Raw genomic sequence first — 17,890 nt, 5'->3', positions numbered from 1 at the left:
CACAGAATGACACGCCTCCTAGATTTCATCTCCATTTTCCCTGATGTTTTTCAAACACATCTCTACCACGTCATCAGTTGCAGATGGATTACTTACTCTACCATCCTTCTCCCAACCACCAAATGTCTTTAAAAGAGACGAGAAACCATGCCATCGACGTGACCTCGTGATATAACACATTGCTTAACTCTAATAGTTTTGTTGTAATGCTACTGATAGATATGAGCGCTCACGTGTAAGATCACGTCCAGCTGTTGCAACTCAACGCGGCTCATTTAGATTGAGGTGAACACAGCAAACAAAGTCGTGTGGGAACCAAAACCACCTGTACTCACAAAAAAAGCGCTTCCTACTCCCAAATCCACACTGAAAATACACTTCATCTCTGATTCAGCCCAACTCCAGGAAGTGAATCAAACATGCTATGTGTTATGGGTTGTGGGTGGCATTTTCTGACATGCAAGCTGCAAACTAAGGCAGAGGACAGAGCTGGAGTGCTGCAAAGGTACAACGTGTTCTGGATTTCTGTGCTGCAAATACACTTCATTAAAATACTACTAATAAATACGTAACGTAAAAATATATATATAAGTATAAGATTATCCATTTTGGCTTCACCTAAAAAGGAATCGGTGAACGAATTAAATCTAAAATAAAATTATAAAAACTTTAGATTTGGTGCCATTCTGTGCTGGCTCTGATTTCTGATTCCTGTTTTATACCTGCGCTTGAAGAAATTTTTTTTTTCTTGACATATTATGTTTCCAGCACTACCTCTTCCCACACGTCCCACTGCGCACGATAGAAATGAATAGAAAATAAGACGAAGACGCAAATTTCACTTTTTTTGTTCATGCAAACAGCGTAGCATCATCCCCGTAGGCTCCGCCTCCCAAATCTGAATCGTGGAATTGTAGCAGGAAGCTGGAAGCGATGAGGAAATTGATACGAGTTCCAGTTCGAATTCAAACCTGAGTAATTTTTTTTGTTAATATTTGCAGGTGGTGGAGGCGCAGCGGGTTGCGTCACAGCTTCAGGGTTCGATCCTGATCTCGGGTTACTGTGTGTGGAGTGTTACATGTTCACACGTTCTTCCCGCGTTCCTGTGAGTTTCCTCCGGGTTCCTCCTATCTCCAAAAACATGGCAGTAGGTGGACTGGTTGTGCTACAATACCCTCGAGATGTTGTGAATGAGTGTGAGTGTGTGTGTGTGTGTGTGTGTGTGTGTGTGTGTGTGTGCGCGCTGTGATAGACTGGCGTTCCATCCAGGGTGTATTCCCACCTCGCTCTCGGTGTTGCTGGGACACACTCTGACCCTGAGCAGGATAAAGTGATTACTGAAGATGAAGTGTAAAGTTTTTGTCTTGGGTCTAAGTGTGAAGATCCACAGAGCAAAGCTTTACAGTGTGTGTCTATTGGCACACACACACACACACACACACACACACTAAAGGTGCTGTTAAAGACTTGTGTGCAAAGATGAAAACTGTAACTGACTGCAAATGTCTCTCTCTCTCTCACACACACACACGAAAGAGTGTGTTTATATGGAGCGCGTGCTCCCCCCGCCCCGCTTCCCCCCTGTGCGTGGACTGACCTGGTTTCCGTGGCGCGGGCCGCTTCTTCCCGCCGCTGCAGAAACGCACTTTGCTGAAGAGCCCGTACAGGCGCCTGCCGCACAGCGCGCGCGCCTCTTTACCGGGGCTCGAGCGGCGCGCGGAGGCGGCCCCGCGATCGCTGCCGGACTCGCGCGCCTGCCGTTTCTGCCGGATGAGCGAGCTCGCGATAGCCGCGGCCATGTATCGCTCGCGCGCGGACAACGAGGCGACGGTGCACACAGGAGCGGCTCCGGTCACGCGTGCATGCGCGCGGAGAGTGCATGGAGCTCCGGCGGAGCGCTCTGGATCATGACAGAGTCAGCCACGCGCGCACTCACGTGTTGATTAAAGCCTTGCAGCGAGCTGTTAACCGACTAACGAGCGCGCTTTCTTCCGCACGGGTTTAAAGCGCGAGCCCGGTGACCGAGTGCGCGTGCTGCTCTCTCCCTCCCGCATGCATGTTGATAACGGCTCACACAGTCAGCTAAACCTGGAGAACCGGAGGAGTGAGAGACAGGAGAAGACAGGGAGGGTGTGTGTGTGTGTGTGTGTGTGTGTGTGAGAGAGAGAGAGAGAGAGAGAGAGAGAGAAACAGGAGGAGATGTGCAAAGCTCAGAGGAGAAACTGAACAGCCAGCATCTTCAGCTGAAGGTAATAGTCATGTGAAACACACACACACACACACACACACACTGTTATCTCACTATCCTTATGACGACCTTTCACTGACATCATTTTAAACTAATCCTATGCTACACCTAAATATAAACCCTAACTTTTACCTTTTGGCTATTTTAGTTTTTTTTTTTTTTTTTTTTAATAAAAGCTGCAGTTTTTAATATTAAAAAAAAAAAGGAGCTCTCCTAGCAGGGATTTGCGAAATGTCCCCACAAGCTCCAAACTGTCAGCAATTCCTGTCCTAGTGGGGACATTTGGTCCCCAGTAAGACAGAAACACAAGCTCCCACACACTCATCGCTGAAATCATCACGTGAGTCGTGATGTCACTTGTTAACTCGCGTTAAGCAGCGATGGTGTTTAAAGGTGGACTGAATGGACATTCGTTCCGTCTTCCAGCTACAAAAAGTGACGAATCTTGTTCACTACTTAGCGCACGATTCTAGTGATGAATGGCCCTTTCATGGACATGTCTGAAAATATCCTTTAGACGTTTTAAATACCTCAACGCACCCGAAACTGAGTGACTATCGAATACACACAACGCACCGTGGCATTTACACGAGACAGTGTGCGGTTTGGGGCTGAAATGATGGGTGTTTATGTGGCCTATATAGTGGATGTGTCCCAAATCATACTGTGATGATGATGATGATGATGATTATCTATAACCTATCGCTTAACTTGCTTAACAGTCCCTGCGTGTGAGTTAGTCCCATTCTGCTAAGTGTGTAAGTGTATAAGTAGTGAGATGAAAGCGCCCTCTATGTGTGTGTTTCTGTAACTGTGTGTGTGTGTGTGTGTGTGTGTGTGTGTGTAAGAGGTTGAGTGTGTGAGTAACACAAAGTGCTGCAAGATCGTTTCTGTTCTGTCTTTATTAAAGAGGCCAGTCAGTGTGACCCACATACACTCATCAGAACACGCTGATTATCCCACACACACACACACACACACACACACACACACACACACACTTACTTTTGTATGTATGACTGAGAATGGAACTCAGTAGGATAAAAACTGCTTGATGTGTGTTTGTACCAGACCGGAGCTACAGGATGGTCACCCGAGTCGCCACCTCACTTATATATGTATATATATATATATGTATGAAACACAAACTTTTTCTTTTTTTCAGGCTTCCATAAAAAAAAATAAAAAAAAAAAAATCCTGGGATGCCTCCATTTTGGGACATGCATAACGTAACGCTTGACTTGATGTTGCGTTTGCATTGCAGAGCTGTCACTGGAGGCGAGCGCGGATGGAAACAGCAGCCTCGCAGCCAAACACAACACGATCATCATTCGAATACGCCGTGAGAACACTGTTGCTAGGCAACAAGGAAACACGGACATGTTGTAAGTATGCTAATGACTAAGATTCAGGTAGTTGGTATGTAACCGTTACGTCGTCTCTACTGACAGCTAGACGACAGAGCAGTCTGGAACAGTCTGAGTCTGGCTTAAAATTACTGATTAACGATTAGCGTTTACGAAGCACTGAAACTGGAGACTCCTTACAGTGAAAATTCACCGTAATAACAATTACACGCGTCGTTTAAATCCGTTCGTTTAAATATTAGTCTTAGATTATGTGGAGCATCTGCCATACAGGTCCCTGTGTAATTCGTTGCCGTAGAAACGATAACGTAGTAGAACAAATTGCATAATTTTTTATCGTCAGAGTTGCTGTTATAGGAAAGTTATCAACACCTTCCGACCAATCAGAATCGAGCGTTTAACATTAAACCGTGAATGTGGTTAATATTTTGTTTTAATAGTGGACACAATTTGAAAAAGTTACATACACAATATTCTCGCACCACCACTGGCTTAAATACACATGCAGTGTGTTTGTGCGCGCGCGTGTGTGTGTGTGTGTGTGTGTGTGTGTGTGTGTGAGAGGATGAGAGCACGGGGCAGATCAGCACTGTCATTCCTCTGACCCCTGATGGTGCAGATTGGAAATCGATCAAAAATCTTCGCACAAACACACACACACACACACCAGTGGAATCATTGGCTGTGGCATGAATTAACCTGAAACTCTGCCAGTAACCTTGCATACACACATCTGTGAGAGAGGACAGCAAGTTGACGTGTGTGACAGAGAGAAAAAGATGAGAAGAGAGATGAGGAAAGATGGATGCAAAGAGAAACTGAGAATGTGTGTTTATTGCAGTAGATATAGCTGTGCTGCCATCTAGTGGACAGTACAGAGACTCTGTGTGTGTGTGTGTGTGTGTGTGTGTGTGTGTGTGTGTGTGTGTGTGTTGGTGCAGACCGAATGTACCCCATAAGGATAGGAATATCTGACTAGTGTGACTATCTGACTAATATCTGGATAGTTTTGACCTTATACGGACATTTCGTCAGCATTATTTAGCTATTTGTTACGGCAATAATTGTGTCAATGGATAATCCTCAGAAAGATAAGAAACTAAACGTGTGTGTGTTACCAAAACAGAGAGTGTGTTGTCTGTGTGTATTTGGTCCCACATTGATACCAAAACAGTTTTTGCCCAGGTCTCACTGATTCTTTAATTTTACTAGGATGCTGTAGGCTTTTTGAGGCTAAAAATGTCTTCATAAAAATGTAATCATAAAAGATGCTGATGATCAGCACCCTGGTGCAAGATGGCTCCAACCTGCCGCCTTGGACAGGACGAGCCACCCAAAACCGTCAGTCATACCTTGGAGAGTTCTGACCTGTGGCTGACATGCCACATAATGAAGGCCAACATTTGAAAGGCCAGTACCACAGCACCTTAAGATTCTCAGGGTTTTATTAGTCTGGAACTTTTTTCCCAAGCAGAAGGACCAGGGAACATGGTGAGAATCATGTTCTTTAACTTTTCCTCTGCTTCTAATACCTTTGAGCCAAATCTGTTGGAGTTGTTGAAGCTCGCATGCATGCAGGTTAGAGGTTTGGTGACCTGCCCACTGGACTGCAGCGTCACCTTAGGGAACTGTCCTGTTACATTTACAGTCTCTCATTACACATCAAACCCAATGAAGACACTTTTCAGAGGATTGAAAAGCCCAGTATGCGCACATTACACCTACGACTGGGATTTTCCAAATCTTTAAATCTTTCAGCCATAACTTGTACCCGTCCTTGTATTCTAGTATCATCCGTGCTACAGGTCTGTTTCCATTCTCTCTTGAATATGTTACCTGGGATCTTGGCCACTGATTATCATTTGTCTCCAGAACATTTGTGATCTTAGTGTCGATCACCTCCACGATATTGTAGGTCACGCTCTGCACGGCTTCCAGCAGGCAATAGATCCAGAAGCCAGCGTTTTGCTAATCATGCTAGCAGTGTCTTGATGCGTCTAGCAGTGTCTAGAGGCCTTTTTTGAGTTTGCTCTGGAGTAAAATGAGACGATGGAACTTTTACCTAGTTATTAACGTTGCTGTCTGACGAACGCTGGTCAGAGTAGATTCTGGGAGGTGGTGCTTTATGTGCATGGGCATGGATGGGAGGCGGGGTCAAATAGTGCACAAATGATTCCTGTGTTTTTGTAGTTTACCCCGTAGCTACTAGAGCTCAAATTCTACACAATGCACCTTAGTGGATTATATTAAATTAAATGAGTATAAACACTAACATATTAAAGAGATGGGACTGAAATTTACAATATTATTCATTCATTCATTTTTAGTAAGCGTCATTTCCATGGTCAGGGTCGCAGTGGATATGGAATCTATCCCAAGAATACTGGAAGTCAGGAACACAGACATTCACATCTGATGATTTAGAACAGCAAATCCGTCTACTGGCATGTTTTCAGGAGGTGGAAGGAAACCGGACAAGGACACGCTGAGTAGCCCGAGCTCAGGACGGAAGTGGAAACCTTGGAGCTGCACCACTGTACCACCCTGAACACTCTATTAGCTGATTTATAATGGGTGTGAAGGCAATGATGGCCACATGGTGGCAGCAGAAAGCCAGATGTTTATTCATTTATGTGAGGCACAATCTGGCAGATGCCAACACACACACACACACACACACACACACACACACACACGAAGAGAGAGAGAGAAGCTAAGATATGCTGCAGCCTCAAGCCTCCTAGGAGCCAAGGGTGCCATAAAACCAGATTAAAGACAGAGATGGAGGACAGAGAGAGAGAGAGAGAGAGAGATGGAAAGAATGGTGTGAGAAACAGGAGAATGAAAATGATATATTTATTAGTGTATTTTTATACAGGGTTGAGTCTCGATTACTGCCAGCATCAGCAGCACACGGTTCTCTCTCTCTCTCTCACACACACACACACACACACACACACACATCTACCCTACACTCCACTTTGATCAGCAAGCCAAGCCGAGCTTCACATTAAAGCCAGTACAGAGCATTACACTGACCGCACACCTCTCGCAGCAGCCATGTTATTATTCACGCCGTAAAAAATGACATTCACTCCCGTGACGTCAGATACGTTCATATAATACGGTCTAATAAAAACAAATCGCGGTTAACCCTCACACTTTGAACGCTAATTAGTGCGCATACTAGAACATCAGCCATTTTAAGGCTCCATGCCCAATGCAATATTTTTTTTTTCTGGGACAAGCCAGGGAAATTTATTAATAATTAAAAAAGTGAGAGTGCTTTCATCCTACCACAGAGTATTCTGCAGAGGAAGCACATAGTTCAAGTGAACATCTTCATGTAAGTGCACTGATTATACACTCACCTTACTGAACTAGAGTATGGCACATGGTGTGTATATATGGTGCACATGGTGTGTACACAGACTGTAACAATGTCCACTATGAGATCTCATATATCTAGCTATGCATGGAGCGTCCTGCTCTGGTAGACAGAACAACCTTTTTTATTACATTATATTGCAATACAACTTAAGCAGGTCCTCATAAATACATAAAGCCTCGATATTCTTCTAATTTCAGTCTACGGTCACATTGGGCCACATTGTGATGGATACCAAGCTGGATACAAATGAAGAAATGGAGTATAAATGAAAATCCAGTGCTGAAAAATGTTTAGATCGTACTAAGGATGTAGATGAATGTGAATTGAACAGATTATACATTCTAAACAAATACAAATGGACAATGGAGATAAGAATATGTAGAACCAGGTGTGTATGGGTGCGGAGGAAGACTCCGGGCTCTCTTTTACTTTCAGCTTTTCGGCACACTTCCAGAACTCAAAAAAAAAAAAATTGCAGAAATGCAACCCAAAAGGGGCCGTCACTAGCTTGCGGCTTTTCCCCTCGTTCAAGGTCAAGATCATGCTCTGTCCGTGGGAGTGAGTGTGTGAGTGTGTGTGTGTTGCAAGCTCCACCAGCTATGCCACTCCCTCTCTCTCTCTCTCTCTCTCTCTCTCTCTCTCTCTCTCTGTCTCTCTCTAGCTCATGGCAGTCACTGAAAGCACAAAGAAACACACACAAGTAGGCTGGTGGTAATAAGACGCAGTGAGACTCATCACGCGTCACCTGCCGGTTCGACCCGCCTCCTCTCCGTCCGACACTCGACCACGCCCCCTGCTGCAACAGAACAGTAGGTGCAGTATTCTTTTTCTTTTCTTTCTTTCTTTTTTAAAGAAAGTTTGCCAGAAAGGTTCACACGGCATCAGGTTGAGACTACAGGTGAGCGTCGGGACTGGAATGCCACAAGACACTATAAAAAATTGTGCAAGTGGGAGATTTTTATGTTCATACTTCACTGAGCTCACAGCACAATCACAATGTTCATTCAGAAACAGGAGGCATGCAATTCTTTGTTGTTGTTTATTGTCAGTGGTTTGCCAGAGTCCCTGGAGGACTAGTGGTTAGGTCTCGGCGCTCTCAATAGTGCGGCCCGGGTTCAATTCCTGGCCAGGGAACCAACATGCACATAACAGCACATTTGGTCCCAAGTTCGGATAAAATTGGGGAGGACTTGTGTCAGGAAAGGCATCTAGGGTAAAAACTGTGCAAAATCACAGGTCAGCAAATCTCTGCTGGGGTTAATTCATTCAAAAAAATCTTAATTTGTGCATTGTGCGTGTTTTTTTGTCGTTCTTAAATGATCATTCTCCAGCATTATTGAAAGAAAATCTTCCAGGAAATCACACAGGCATTATAATGAAATGTCTCAGCAGCACTGTAAGTGCATCCCAGCTTCATAGCAGATTCTCATACCGTGTCCTGTGAACTTTTCTGAACTTTCTGGAAACCCGAAAAAAAAAAAAAGTCTGATAAAAATATTAACCATAAACATGATTATCCTGATTTTTTTTTTTTTTTTTTTGAAAGAGCTCCTTAGTATATTCACAGTAAATAGAAAGCTTGCCGGAAAGTTCCACAGGACATCTTGTGGAGACCAAGTATTAATTCGAGTGAAGTAGCTGAGGAACAAGTTCAGGAGTTGATTACTGGTAATGTTCCTCTGTTCTGATATTATGTTCTGCAAATTACTAAGTGTTTTTATAATTTAAAGAAATGCTGACTTTTTATTCCCAGGATGTTTCTTTGTTCAGTGTTTCCAGGCAGTATAGTGGTAGGGTTAACATATACATACATACATACATACATATATACATATATATATAACACTTCCTGTCTAGACCACACCCACTTCTAGCCATAAACATACAAATATTTTGAGCACTATACAGATAAAGATACTGCCATTGCGTCACACCCCTATATCCTACGAAAGCTCCTGAGAAAGTTACAAATACATGTAAGTGACAAGTTAATATAATATAGTATATAATATATAATATAATAAAGAACATTCCTGCCAAATTGTAAAGAATTATATGTTTACAATGAGAAATGAGTTCAGCATCATCTACATCACTCTCTGTCTCATCACCTGAGGTAAAAGCCACTCGCGGCATCTAATCTCTAACAATACCGAACACACAATCTTTGTAGGTTTTCTTGATGACCATTTCTAAAAACACTACATAAATCCTTTCTTGCCAAAATCTGCACAAAGCCAAAGGCTACTTCTCCTTTGGTAACGATAAGCTAATGCTAAAACTAGCATGTTGGAGCGTCCAACAGGGTCTTTAGTCCAAGATGTCTCCCCTGACCTCATAGATACTGTTTCACAGACCAAATTCATCCACATGGTTAACTACATTGCTTACACCAAGGTCACATGTTCGTCATTCGTGTCAAAATGAACTGCAAATTATTTTTAGTTTGTGTATTTTTATGCTTCGTAAAGTACTTAGCATTACAAGACGGTTCTGTCATCATACTATTTAAATATGAAATTATTTCAATAAAAGTGTCTGGCAAATGAATAAATGTAAATGTAATCATAAAGAGTTAGCTAACTGCTCCATGAAATAGGGTATTAAATATAGCTAGCTGACTAGCAGTACATTACGCTAGTAACTAAATAGCTAGCTAGTGTGATAGCTACAAACACTTCATAATAAAATACTGAATGAAAAATGGTATTAAACATGCCTTCTTTTAGATACCATGGATAACACTGTTAAGTCAGCAAAATAAGTGTGTGTGTGTGTGTGTGTGTGTGTGTCTGACCAGATGCAGCTGTGTCACTCTTCTTCTTTGTGCCCTCCTCTTCATCTCCTTCCTCTGCTTTGTCACGAGACAGAAGGCGTCGGAACGCACCAAGAAACCGCGTCATCCTGTTCTGAGTGTGTGTGTGTGTGTGTGTGTGTGTGTGTGCGCGTGTGTACGTACAAGTCCTTGACTTGCCTACAAGACGTACCAGTCCCCACTACTGTATATAGACCGTGTGTGTGTGTGTGTGTGTGTGTGTGTGTGTGTGTAACCGAGATGTGTCTTGCGTTAGAGCAGCTATTATTAACGCTGTTTACACGGGAGAAGTGCTGCACAAGGAAATTCCTGAGACTGCTTAACACACACACACACACACACTGTGAGGATGTGACTGTGACACTATCTCTGTCCAAGCTTGAAGCCTACCTAGACAGCCTCCACCGAAATGAAACGCAGGGGTGATATTGATATCAAAATCCAACTCTCTAGTATAAATTAGAATACAGTAGAATACCAATCAGTGTAAAATAGAAAGAACGTAGAATACTGCAGTGTGTCACATCCTGATTGGACAGAAACCTTCCTCATGAAACAGGCTGTGTACCCTTTTGCGAGCTCACTGTTTGACAGATAAAACTACTGGTCATATTTTACAATAATTAACTGTAATACCAAGAGGACAAGGGGGCGGATGTAATGGTGGGGTGATAAACAAGCTGCTGTTCCCTCTATTAAAACACTCTGCAAACAATTTTATTGTTGAATTTCGTTAGTAAATTAAATATTCTTCAGTAGATAGCAGTGCCACCTGACAGCTCAAGGGGCCCCAGTTCAGTTGTGAGCTTGGTTACTGTCTGTGCATGTTCTCCTTATGTTCATGTACCTGACTTTCTCCAGGTTCTCTGGTGAAGAAAGGTGGATTAGTGACTGTAAATTGCCCCAGGTGTGAATGGGTCTGTGTGTGCATAGTGCCCTGTGATGGACTGGTGTACCATCCAGGGTCTCTTCCGACCCATGGCTAGTGTTCATGGAATAGCCTCTGGATCTGCCGCAACCCTGGCCAGGATAAAGCAGCTACTGTAGACAAAGGAATGAATTAATTTTTCAATTTCTAAAACTGGAAGTGAAAGTGACTGTCCATGAACAGTTTTTACATCATATTCATCTGATGTCTTCCTTATACTTCTTTTTATACTCAAACATTCTACCTAGCATCACGCAAAAAGTCAGATGGCTTACTGCTAAAACTAAAACGGATCAGTGCAGTGCATCACTGTCTACTAGTGTTAGAATGACTGTAAAACATTTGCTCTTTATGATCACTGCCATCTATTTGCAGGGAAAACACAGCCGCTATACAGTACGTTGAGTCTCACAAGCTGATTGAGAAGCAGCAACTAGGAATTAACATGTCAATCTATCACTCGTCCTCATCCTTCTTGAAGGCTCAGCAGCCTTCAACATAGTCAATCACAAACTTCTCCTGTCCATCGTCATGATCCTTTAGTAGCATAGCATGGTGGTGGTTTGCTTCTTACCTAGAAGAACGGTCATATCAGGTGACATGGAGGAGATCCACATCTGCTCCATGCAGATTCCCCACTGGTGTCCCACAAGGCTCAATGCTTGGTCCTCTTCTATTGTATCTGAATACCCACACTCTCAGTGAGGTCATTTATTCACGTGATTTTTCATACCTCTGCTATGCTGATGACACTCAACTCATCTTCTCCTTTCCTCCTTCAGGTGCTCATTTTTCTGCACAGATACTCATCCTGCATACTCATCATGAGTGGCAGCTCATCACCTGACACTAATTCCCAGCAAGACTGACTTGCTGTTTATCGCTGTAGATACATCCTCAGGTCAAGATCTCATGATCTTGAGAACACTTGGATCACACCATCTGAGAGCACATGCAACCTTGGGGTAGTTCTGCACAACCAACACTCTGTCCTTATTGATTACCTGACTCATCTAATGCAGGTTTCCTTTACAGCATCAGGAAGATCTGGTGTTTCTTTCCACAGAGGTCACTCAGGTGTTTGTGGCAGGTCTTCCCCTGAACACCATCAGACTCTTGTAACTGATATAGAATGCAGCTACACAACTTGTTTTCAATCTCCTAAAGTTCTCCAACATCACCCCATGTTGGTCCTCCCTCCACTGACTTCCTGTAGTTGCCTGATGATTGTCTACAAAGCCATCTGAAGGCACTTACCAAACCCTGTTTTGCATCACTTTCCCTTCAAGCCTCTAGCACAGCTCAAATTGACCCCCCATCCCTCAAGAGACATGCATCACGCCTCTTATCTGTACTAGCACTCAGTTGGTGGAATTACCTTCCCCTGGCTGAGTCAATGGCTGTCTTCAAATGAAGACTGAAGACCAACCTCTTCCCTAAACCTTGTGCACTAAAAACCTCGACTTGTACAGTTTTTGTTGCTGTACCAACTCACTGGTACAAACTCCTCTCTAACAAGGTTTTAGCTTAATACTATTCTCTGACTCTGATCTATTTGTGCTAGCAGCAGAATATATTTTTGATAGAGACTACAAAGCACTTCTGTAAATCTTTATGGGCAAGGCAGTTTTTTAAATGCTGTAAATGTAAATGTAGGAACCAAAAACAAGAATAATGTTTTAAAGTGGCAGGAAATAAAAGCATACCACAGTCCCTCGGTTAAACTGGTGGTGCCTGCGCTGGTCATGTCATCATTGGTCACTTTCACCTCCAGTTAAAGCTAGTAACTTATATGAGTAATGTTAGTTGATTCAAAACTCAGAGGGAGGCAAGTCAGCCTTGAGTTCCTCTACTGCCACATCTCGGTATTTACATATAAGCACAGAGTTTGGAAATCTGCTGCACTGCACTATACTGGAATTAGTAAGTCAGTTGGAAATCATATTAATAAAGTAAACTGAATTAACTAAATTAATGCTATAATGTTCTTGGATTCATGAAGGACTAGTGGTTAGGTCACAGCAGTTTCACTGCTACAGCCTGGGTTCAATTCCCAGCCAGGGAACCACCCCAGCCACTGGATAAAACTGGGGAGCGTTGTGTCAGGAAGGGCATCCGGCGTAAAAACTGCGCCAAATCAAATACACGGGCCAATGATCTGCTGTGGCGACCCCTAATGGGAGCAGCCGAAAGAGGAACAACGATGCCATACCATTCTTGTTTGTGAACATTATAACATTTTCCATGTTGTTTGATGTCTGTATTATGTAGAAGACCGGCTTCATAATAATGCTGGGGACACAATGATGAAGTGTGTGTGTCTTTAAATGAAGATGTTTTATCTCAATTACTACATAAATCATACGTTTTCAGGTGGCAGCTGCACAAGAAATGACCTGGAACTATAAGTTCTGTACAAATCTCTTCAGTTCCAGAATGCGCTACTTGAACATCGTATTGTTTAAAAGCTTCAGGTTGATCTCAAGGTGATATATTATTTAAATGGTTCTTTTTAATTCTTTGGCCGTGTTATGGGTTACTATTATTACTCTACTTTTATGGTTAGGTCACGTCTGATTTTTTTTATGGCCTTGTGTAGTAATTAAATAAATGTATACCCCATCACTGTTGAATTCTCGATTCTGGTTGATCAGAAGGTGTTGATTAATTTTCTAAAACAGCAGCTCTGACAGTACTTCCGGCTGTAACTCCATTAATGCGCTCATTCTCACTTTCTGTAATACAAACTGACACATGGACTTGTATGGCACATAAACAAATAAAAAAATGTGTGTAATTGTTGATAAGAGTTAAATATGTATTTAGCATTTTTGGAAGGATCTACAGTATCAGCGGTCAAGCTGTAACTATGTTTTTTTCCGATGTAGGAAATTCTTCAAGATGGAAACATGAAGGCTGCATTATTTCTTTTACTTAAATAGAAGAAAAAAAGCGAGGCTGGTGAGAGAACGACTTTTTTTATAGTTAAGCGATAACAGGAAGTAACTTGTCTCACGGATGTTCCACAACAGATGTCATAGATGTAGCTATAAATGTATAAAATGTACAATGTGTTGATATTTAAAGTATAAAACTTGTAATAATTGTCAAATTGCTGTGATATAAGAGGAATAAAACACTTCGGGTCACTTTGCACTGGGCCGCATCACACCATCACGTCAGTAATTATTCTCCTATAACAGCTCTCACTTTGTGTTTTATTCCTTACTGTAAATCTGAATCTTTTTGTCTGAGGTGTTTTTTCATTGTATCTTTTGATTTGTACTCTTTTTTTTCAATGCAGTCAAACATTCTGACTTTTTAATTATTCTTTTCCTGGTTCAGCATCGACAGGAAAATAAAGTGATGCAATTAATCTAGTCAGATGTAGGCTATTTATCTTATCTTTCTATGTTGTGAACGAAGGCGTCCGATCTGATTGGTGAGCCGAGCCGAATGATCTCAGCTGGAATTCCATCACTTTGCAAATGTTTATTTAATCACTTCCAGTATATGGCCTGAGTGATTGTGCCAGACTCAGGCTTAGATTTGAAACAGGAGCTGGACTAATGGAATTAGCACAGGATGTAGCCATAGTTATTTTTGCCATCTGGATCAAACAAGCAAAATGTGAGAAAGGTGAAGCAGCTTTTTGTTTTAATGCCCTAAAGATCCAGAAAACATTACCAATAAACGTTCGCCAGACTCCATCTACTGTATCACGGAGTTTAAAAAAAACAAACAGCTACATATGTATAAAAACTGTTTTAGTTTGGCATTTAACTTTTATTTTATTCTTTACTTTTATTCTTTTATTATTTGCCTTCCCTGGCCCATTATAATATTTTAATTTTTGTACTTTTAATCCTTTTTCTTTTTGCAACAGCTATTTTTAAATTTTATATTGTTAGCATTTTCCTTTTTTGTCACCACATTTATTCATTGCATTTATAATATCTGCTTGTTTTTCTATTTTAATTTTGACATTTTTTTTTGTTGTTTTTCTTTTTTCTTTTTTTTTTTACTTCATACTGTAAAGTACTTTGAGCTGCATTTTAACAGTGATATATATATATATATAGATTATTATTATTATTATTATTATTATTATTATTATTACTATTATTATTATTATTATTATTGTGCATAGCAACAGTGAATGATCTCATGTTTAAATGCATGTTAAATATTTAAATGAATGAATTTTTTCATGCATGGTTTGTTGTCCTTAACTGCTCAGAGGAATGTGAGGAGCTGCTGCAGGCCTTAAGAATCTCGGTGCTAATGGATCTTGCTCCTTTTAAGAGGAAATGCAACCCTGGTCCAGACTGCATCCAGGCAAAGGTACTTAAGGAGAGGACCACGGAAATTTCTCCTGTCTTGCACTCAGTCTTTTTTTGAAATCCATCAACCTACTTCTTCACCATAGATACAGCCACCAGAAGGAACAAACTCATCAAGCTTGCAGCTACTTCCTTTAAAATTACACTTCTTCAAAATTACAGAACCCTGGTGTGAAGAGTACTTATAAGAATCCTCACTAGTGCAGGATCGGCTGCAGATTCCCGCTTTAACTCTGTCAGTCATCAGACCACAACAGCAACACAACTGTAAACATCGTCTACGGCGGCCAGGGCTTGGCATCTCTTCTGCATGTGTTTGGGTGGCTTCGGGTGAGATGATCGACTGTTTGAAACTTAAAGCCAGAATCAATAACCACAGCAGCGTAACACACTGTCCACACAACTCAGGTTACGCACACAAACACAGTACAGAGGTTAAAGCAGGTTAAGCACATCATTTAGTGGTTAGCAATTTGGTTTAAAGATTAGGGTTTAGCAGTTCAAGGTTAATATTAGATACTGAAGTAACAATTTAGGGTTTAGTGTACGTGGTTCCACAGCTCAGATGGGAAAAAAGAGCTGTTTATAGGACATCCATAGCCTGGATGTCATTCCACAAAGCTGCCAGAGTTGCGAGCCATATGAAATCCCGTGTGAAGTTTGCCAGTAGGCATGTTGGAGGCACAAAATGCAACATTTGTCAGAAACCCAGCTCTGCTTCTCACCCTGAGAACACCATCTCTGCAGTAAAGCATGGTGGTGGTAGCATCATGATGAGTGGCCTGTTGGTTGCTTCTCTGACTAATAACTAATTTTTTTTCTTTGTGTAGTCCCTGTAAGCCCTTATTTCAATACGGCAACTCTCATTGGCTGACAGCTGTGACGTATGCGTATGGAAGGTGCCAATCTCCTCCTGTATTTAATGGCCGAAGCGCTGTGCAGTTGTAGTCGTTTAGGATGTTATCTACCTGATGTTACATACACAAAGCATGCACAAAGTCACCGATTTATTTATAAATTTATGTACAAATGGCTGAAGAAAGGCAAAAACTCCAATGACTGTATATAATGAAAAATGAAAAATGTTATATATTTTCCTTTATACTTTAACACACTCTGATGATGTGACAGAAACTTTTTAGACGTGGTTGAGCATACCCATAGACGTAAAGTGTCCAAATCACGTTTTGAATGTTAATGATATACACCACTAACCTGTTTATAAAAATAAATAATGACATGTGACACATGGGAATAAAAAGTAAGGCTTTACACCAGGTGTGGCTGTCACTGGGATAGAGCAGCTCGGCTTACGTTCTTTTTTTCCTTCTGACAGGCTCATAGGGAACATACTAGGAAGGTGACAAACCCCCTTTTTTTTTTAGTCCGTCATCATTCCGGTCTTCATAACCTTTCAAAACACAGTGATGAGTGTACAGTTTATCACTTTTGTTTGGCTAAGAACACATCACTGGTACATTTGTTTAGTTAGTCACATTAGGACTGGGACCCAAAAAGATTTGCGGGAGTGAGCACTTTTTACTCTCACTTGGTTTGTTATGGTGTCTATTTTCCGTTAACACACACCTAACGTGTCTACACTTGATTTTGGTTTTGTGAGAAGGTAGAAAACACCACATACATCTCCAGGATATTGGATGTGCCTTCCCAAAGGATGTCTTTTAACTATATGTAGAGCTTCAAATTCGTAACACATCTACAAGCATTAGCAGTGGAACACCCACAGCCTCATACACACATTCTGCATGATTTTAATCTCGATATTCACGTGTATTCAAATGGCGTGTGGGGCTGTACATAACTCTATCCGCAGTCTACGCTATCAAGGACGTTCTGTCACTGTTGACAGCAGAAATTCAGTTGCTTAGATCGTGAAATAAATGAAAAACCTAAAAAAATAAATAAATCCTGCTGTCATTTGGAGCGCCACTTGCATGCGTGTGTGTGTGTGTGTGTGTGTGTGTGTGTGTGTGTGTGTAGGCGACATGTCTACATGGTGCAACATCAGTGTAAACAGTGGGGGGCAGTATAGCACCATGTGACACTGTGTCCTTAACTAACTAAACAAACTTAAATTGCGTAGTTACACTTAAAACCTAAATGTCTTAAATCGCATAGTACTATCCTAATAACACTAACCGTTATTATTTTTTATTATGGTTAGTGTTTTCATTTTAAAAAAGTTTTGCGTACCAGTCTTTGGATTTTCTAGATTAGTAAATACTTCTGAATGCTTTTGATTTTTTGAGATGCATCTCATGGCAACAATCACGACGACAGCACAAAGTTTTTCTTAAAAAAAGACAGAGTTTATCAGTGTGTTTAACATGATTGAGGGTGAAATCCAGAAACGTTACAGTTTGACTTGGATTGGGATGTTTAAGATCTGACATGCCTTTGTTGTTAATCCTGTAGATGTATATAAAGTGTACACAGGTGTATACAGGTGTGAGCATGTGAACAATGCCGCTCACGTCGCCGCTGCTTCTGGACTCACACGCAAAGTCATGCTTCAGGTTTAAACCAGCATTTACCCGAGCACAGGGTCAAACCTGGGATCCTGAAGCTGTCAGGTGGTAATGCTACACCACTGCACCACCAGCAGTTATTTATCCAGCTATTAACACCGAAGTAATAGCGTAATAAGCTGATTTAGTGTGTTAAGATAATCTCCTAATGTATACACAATATATCAAACACACTTTCTGATTAGCTCCAGTTATCTTTCACTGGTTATCAAAGTTGCAGGGTTTGGAAGATTACCACTACGCCACAC

The 17,890-nt window shown here is 41.5% G+C and overlaps 1 protein-coding gene and 1 long non-coding RNA gene across 4 annotated transcripts in view; one reads left to right on the top strand and one right to left on the bottom strand.

Annotated features, from left to right (window-relative positions):
• Nucleotides 1–17,890, bottom strand: part of fgf12b (fibroblast growth factor 12b) — a 29,348-nt gene that overhangs the window by 10,068 nt on the left and 1,390 nt on the right. Inside the window, exon 1 of one of the 2 annotated variants that reach the window (XM_026943399.3) lies at nucleotides 9,805–10,032. The exons of the other annotated variant lie outside the window; for it this stretch is intronic. Within the exon in view, the coding sequence (XP_026799200.1) occupies nucleotides 9,805–9,910 (106 nt within the window). The 5' untranslated portion in view covers nucleotides 9,911–10,032. Of the gene's footprint in view, nucleotides 1–9,804; nucleotides 10,033–17,890 lie in introns of those variants that run through there. 2 annotated transcript variants of the gene reach the window in all.
• LOC117599072 (uncharacterized) overlaps nucleotides 1,765–17,890 on the top strand; it is a 16,824-nt gene continuing 698 nt past the window's right edge. Inside the window, exons 1-5 of one of the 2 annotated variants that reach the window (XR_008303611.1) lie at nucleotides 1,765–2,249; nucleotides 3,514–3,634; nucleotides 7,669–8,675; nucleotides 13,124–13,236; nucleotides 13,639–17,890. The exon at nucleotides 13,639–17,890 is cut by the window's right edge and continues 698 nt beyond it. This is a non-coding gene — a long non-coding RNA (uncharacterized LOC117599072). Of the gene's footprint in view, nucleotides 2,250–3,513; nucleotides 3,635–7,668; nucleotides 8,676–13,123 lie in introns of both variants that reach the window. The other variant, XR_008303610.1, reaches the window with a different exon arrangement.

This window comes from Pangasianodon hypophthalmus, chromosome 14 (assembly GCF_027358585.1).
Source record: "Pangasianodon hypophthalmus isolate fPanHyp1 chromosome 14, fPanHyp1.pri, whole genome shotgun sequence".
In the NCBI taxonomy this organism is placed as follows: Eukaryota; Metazoa; Chordata; class Actinopteri; order Siluriformes; family Pangasiidae; genus Pangasianodon; species Pangasianodon hypophthalmus.
Note: the sequence above shows the minus strand (reverse complement) of the source record. Positions and strands in the feature narration are given on the sequence as shown.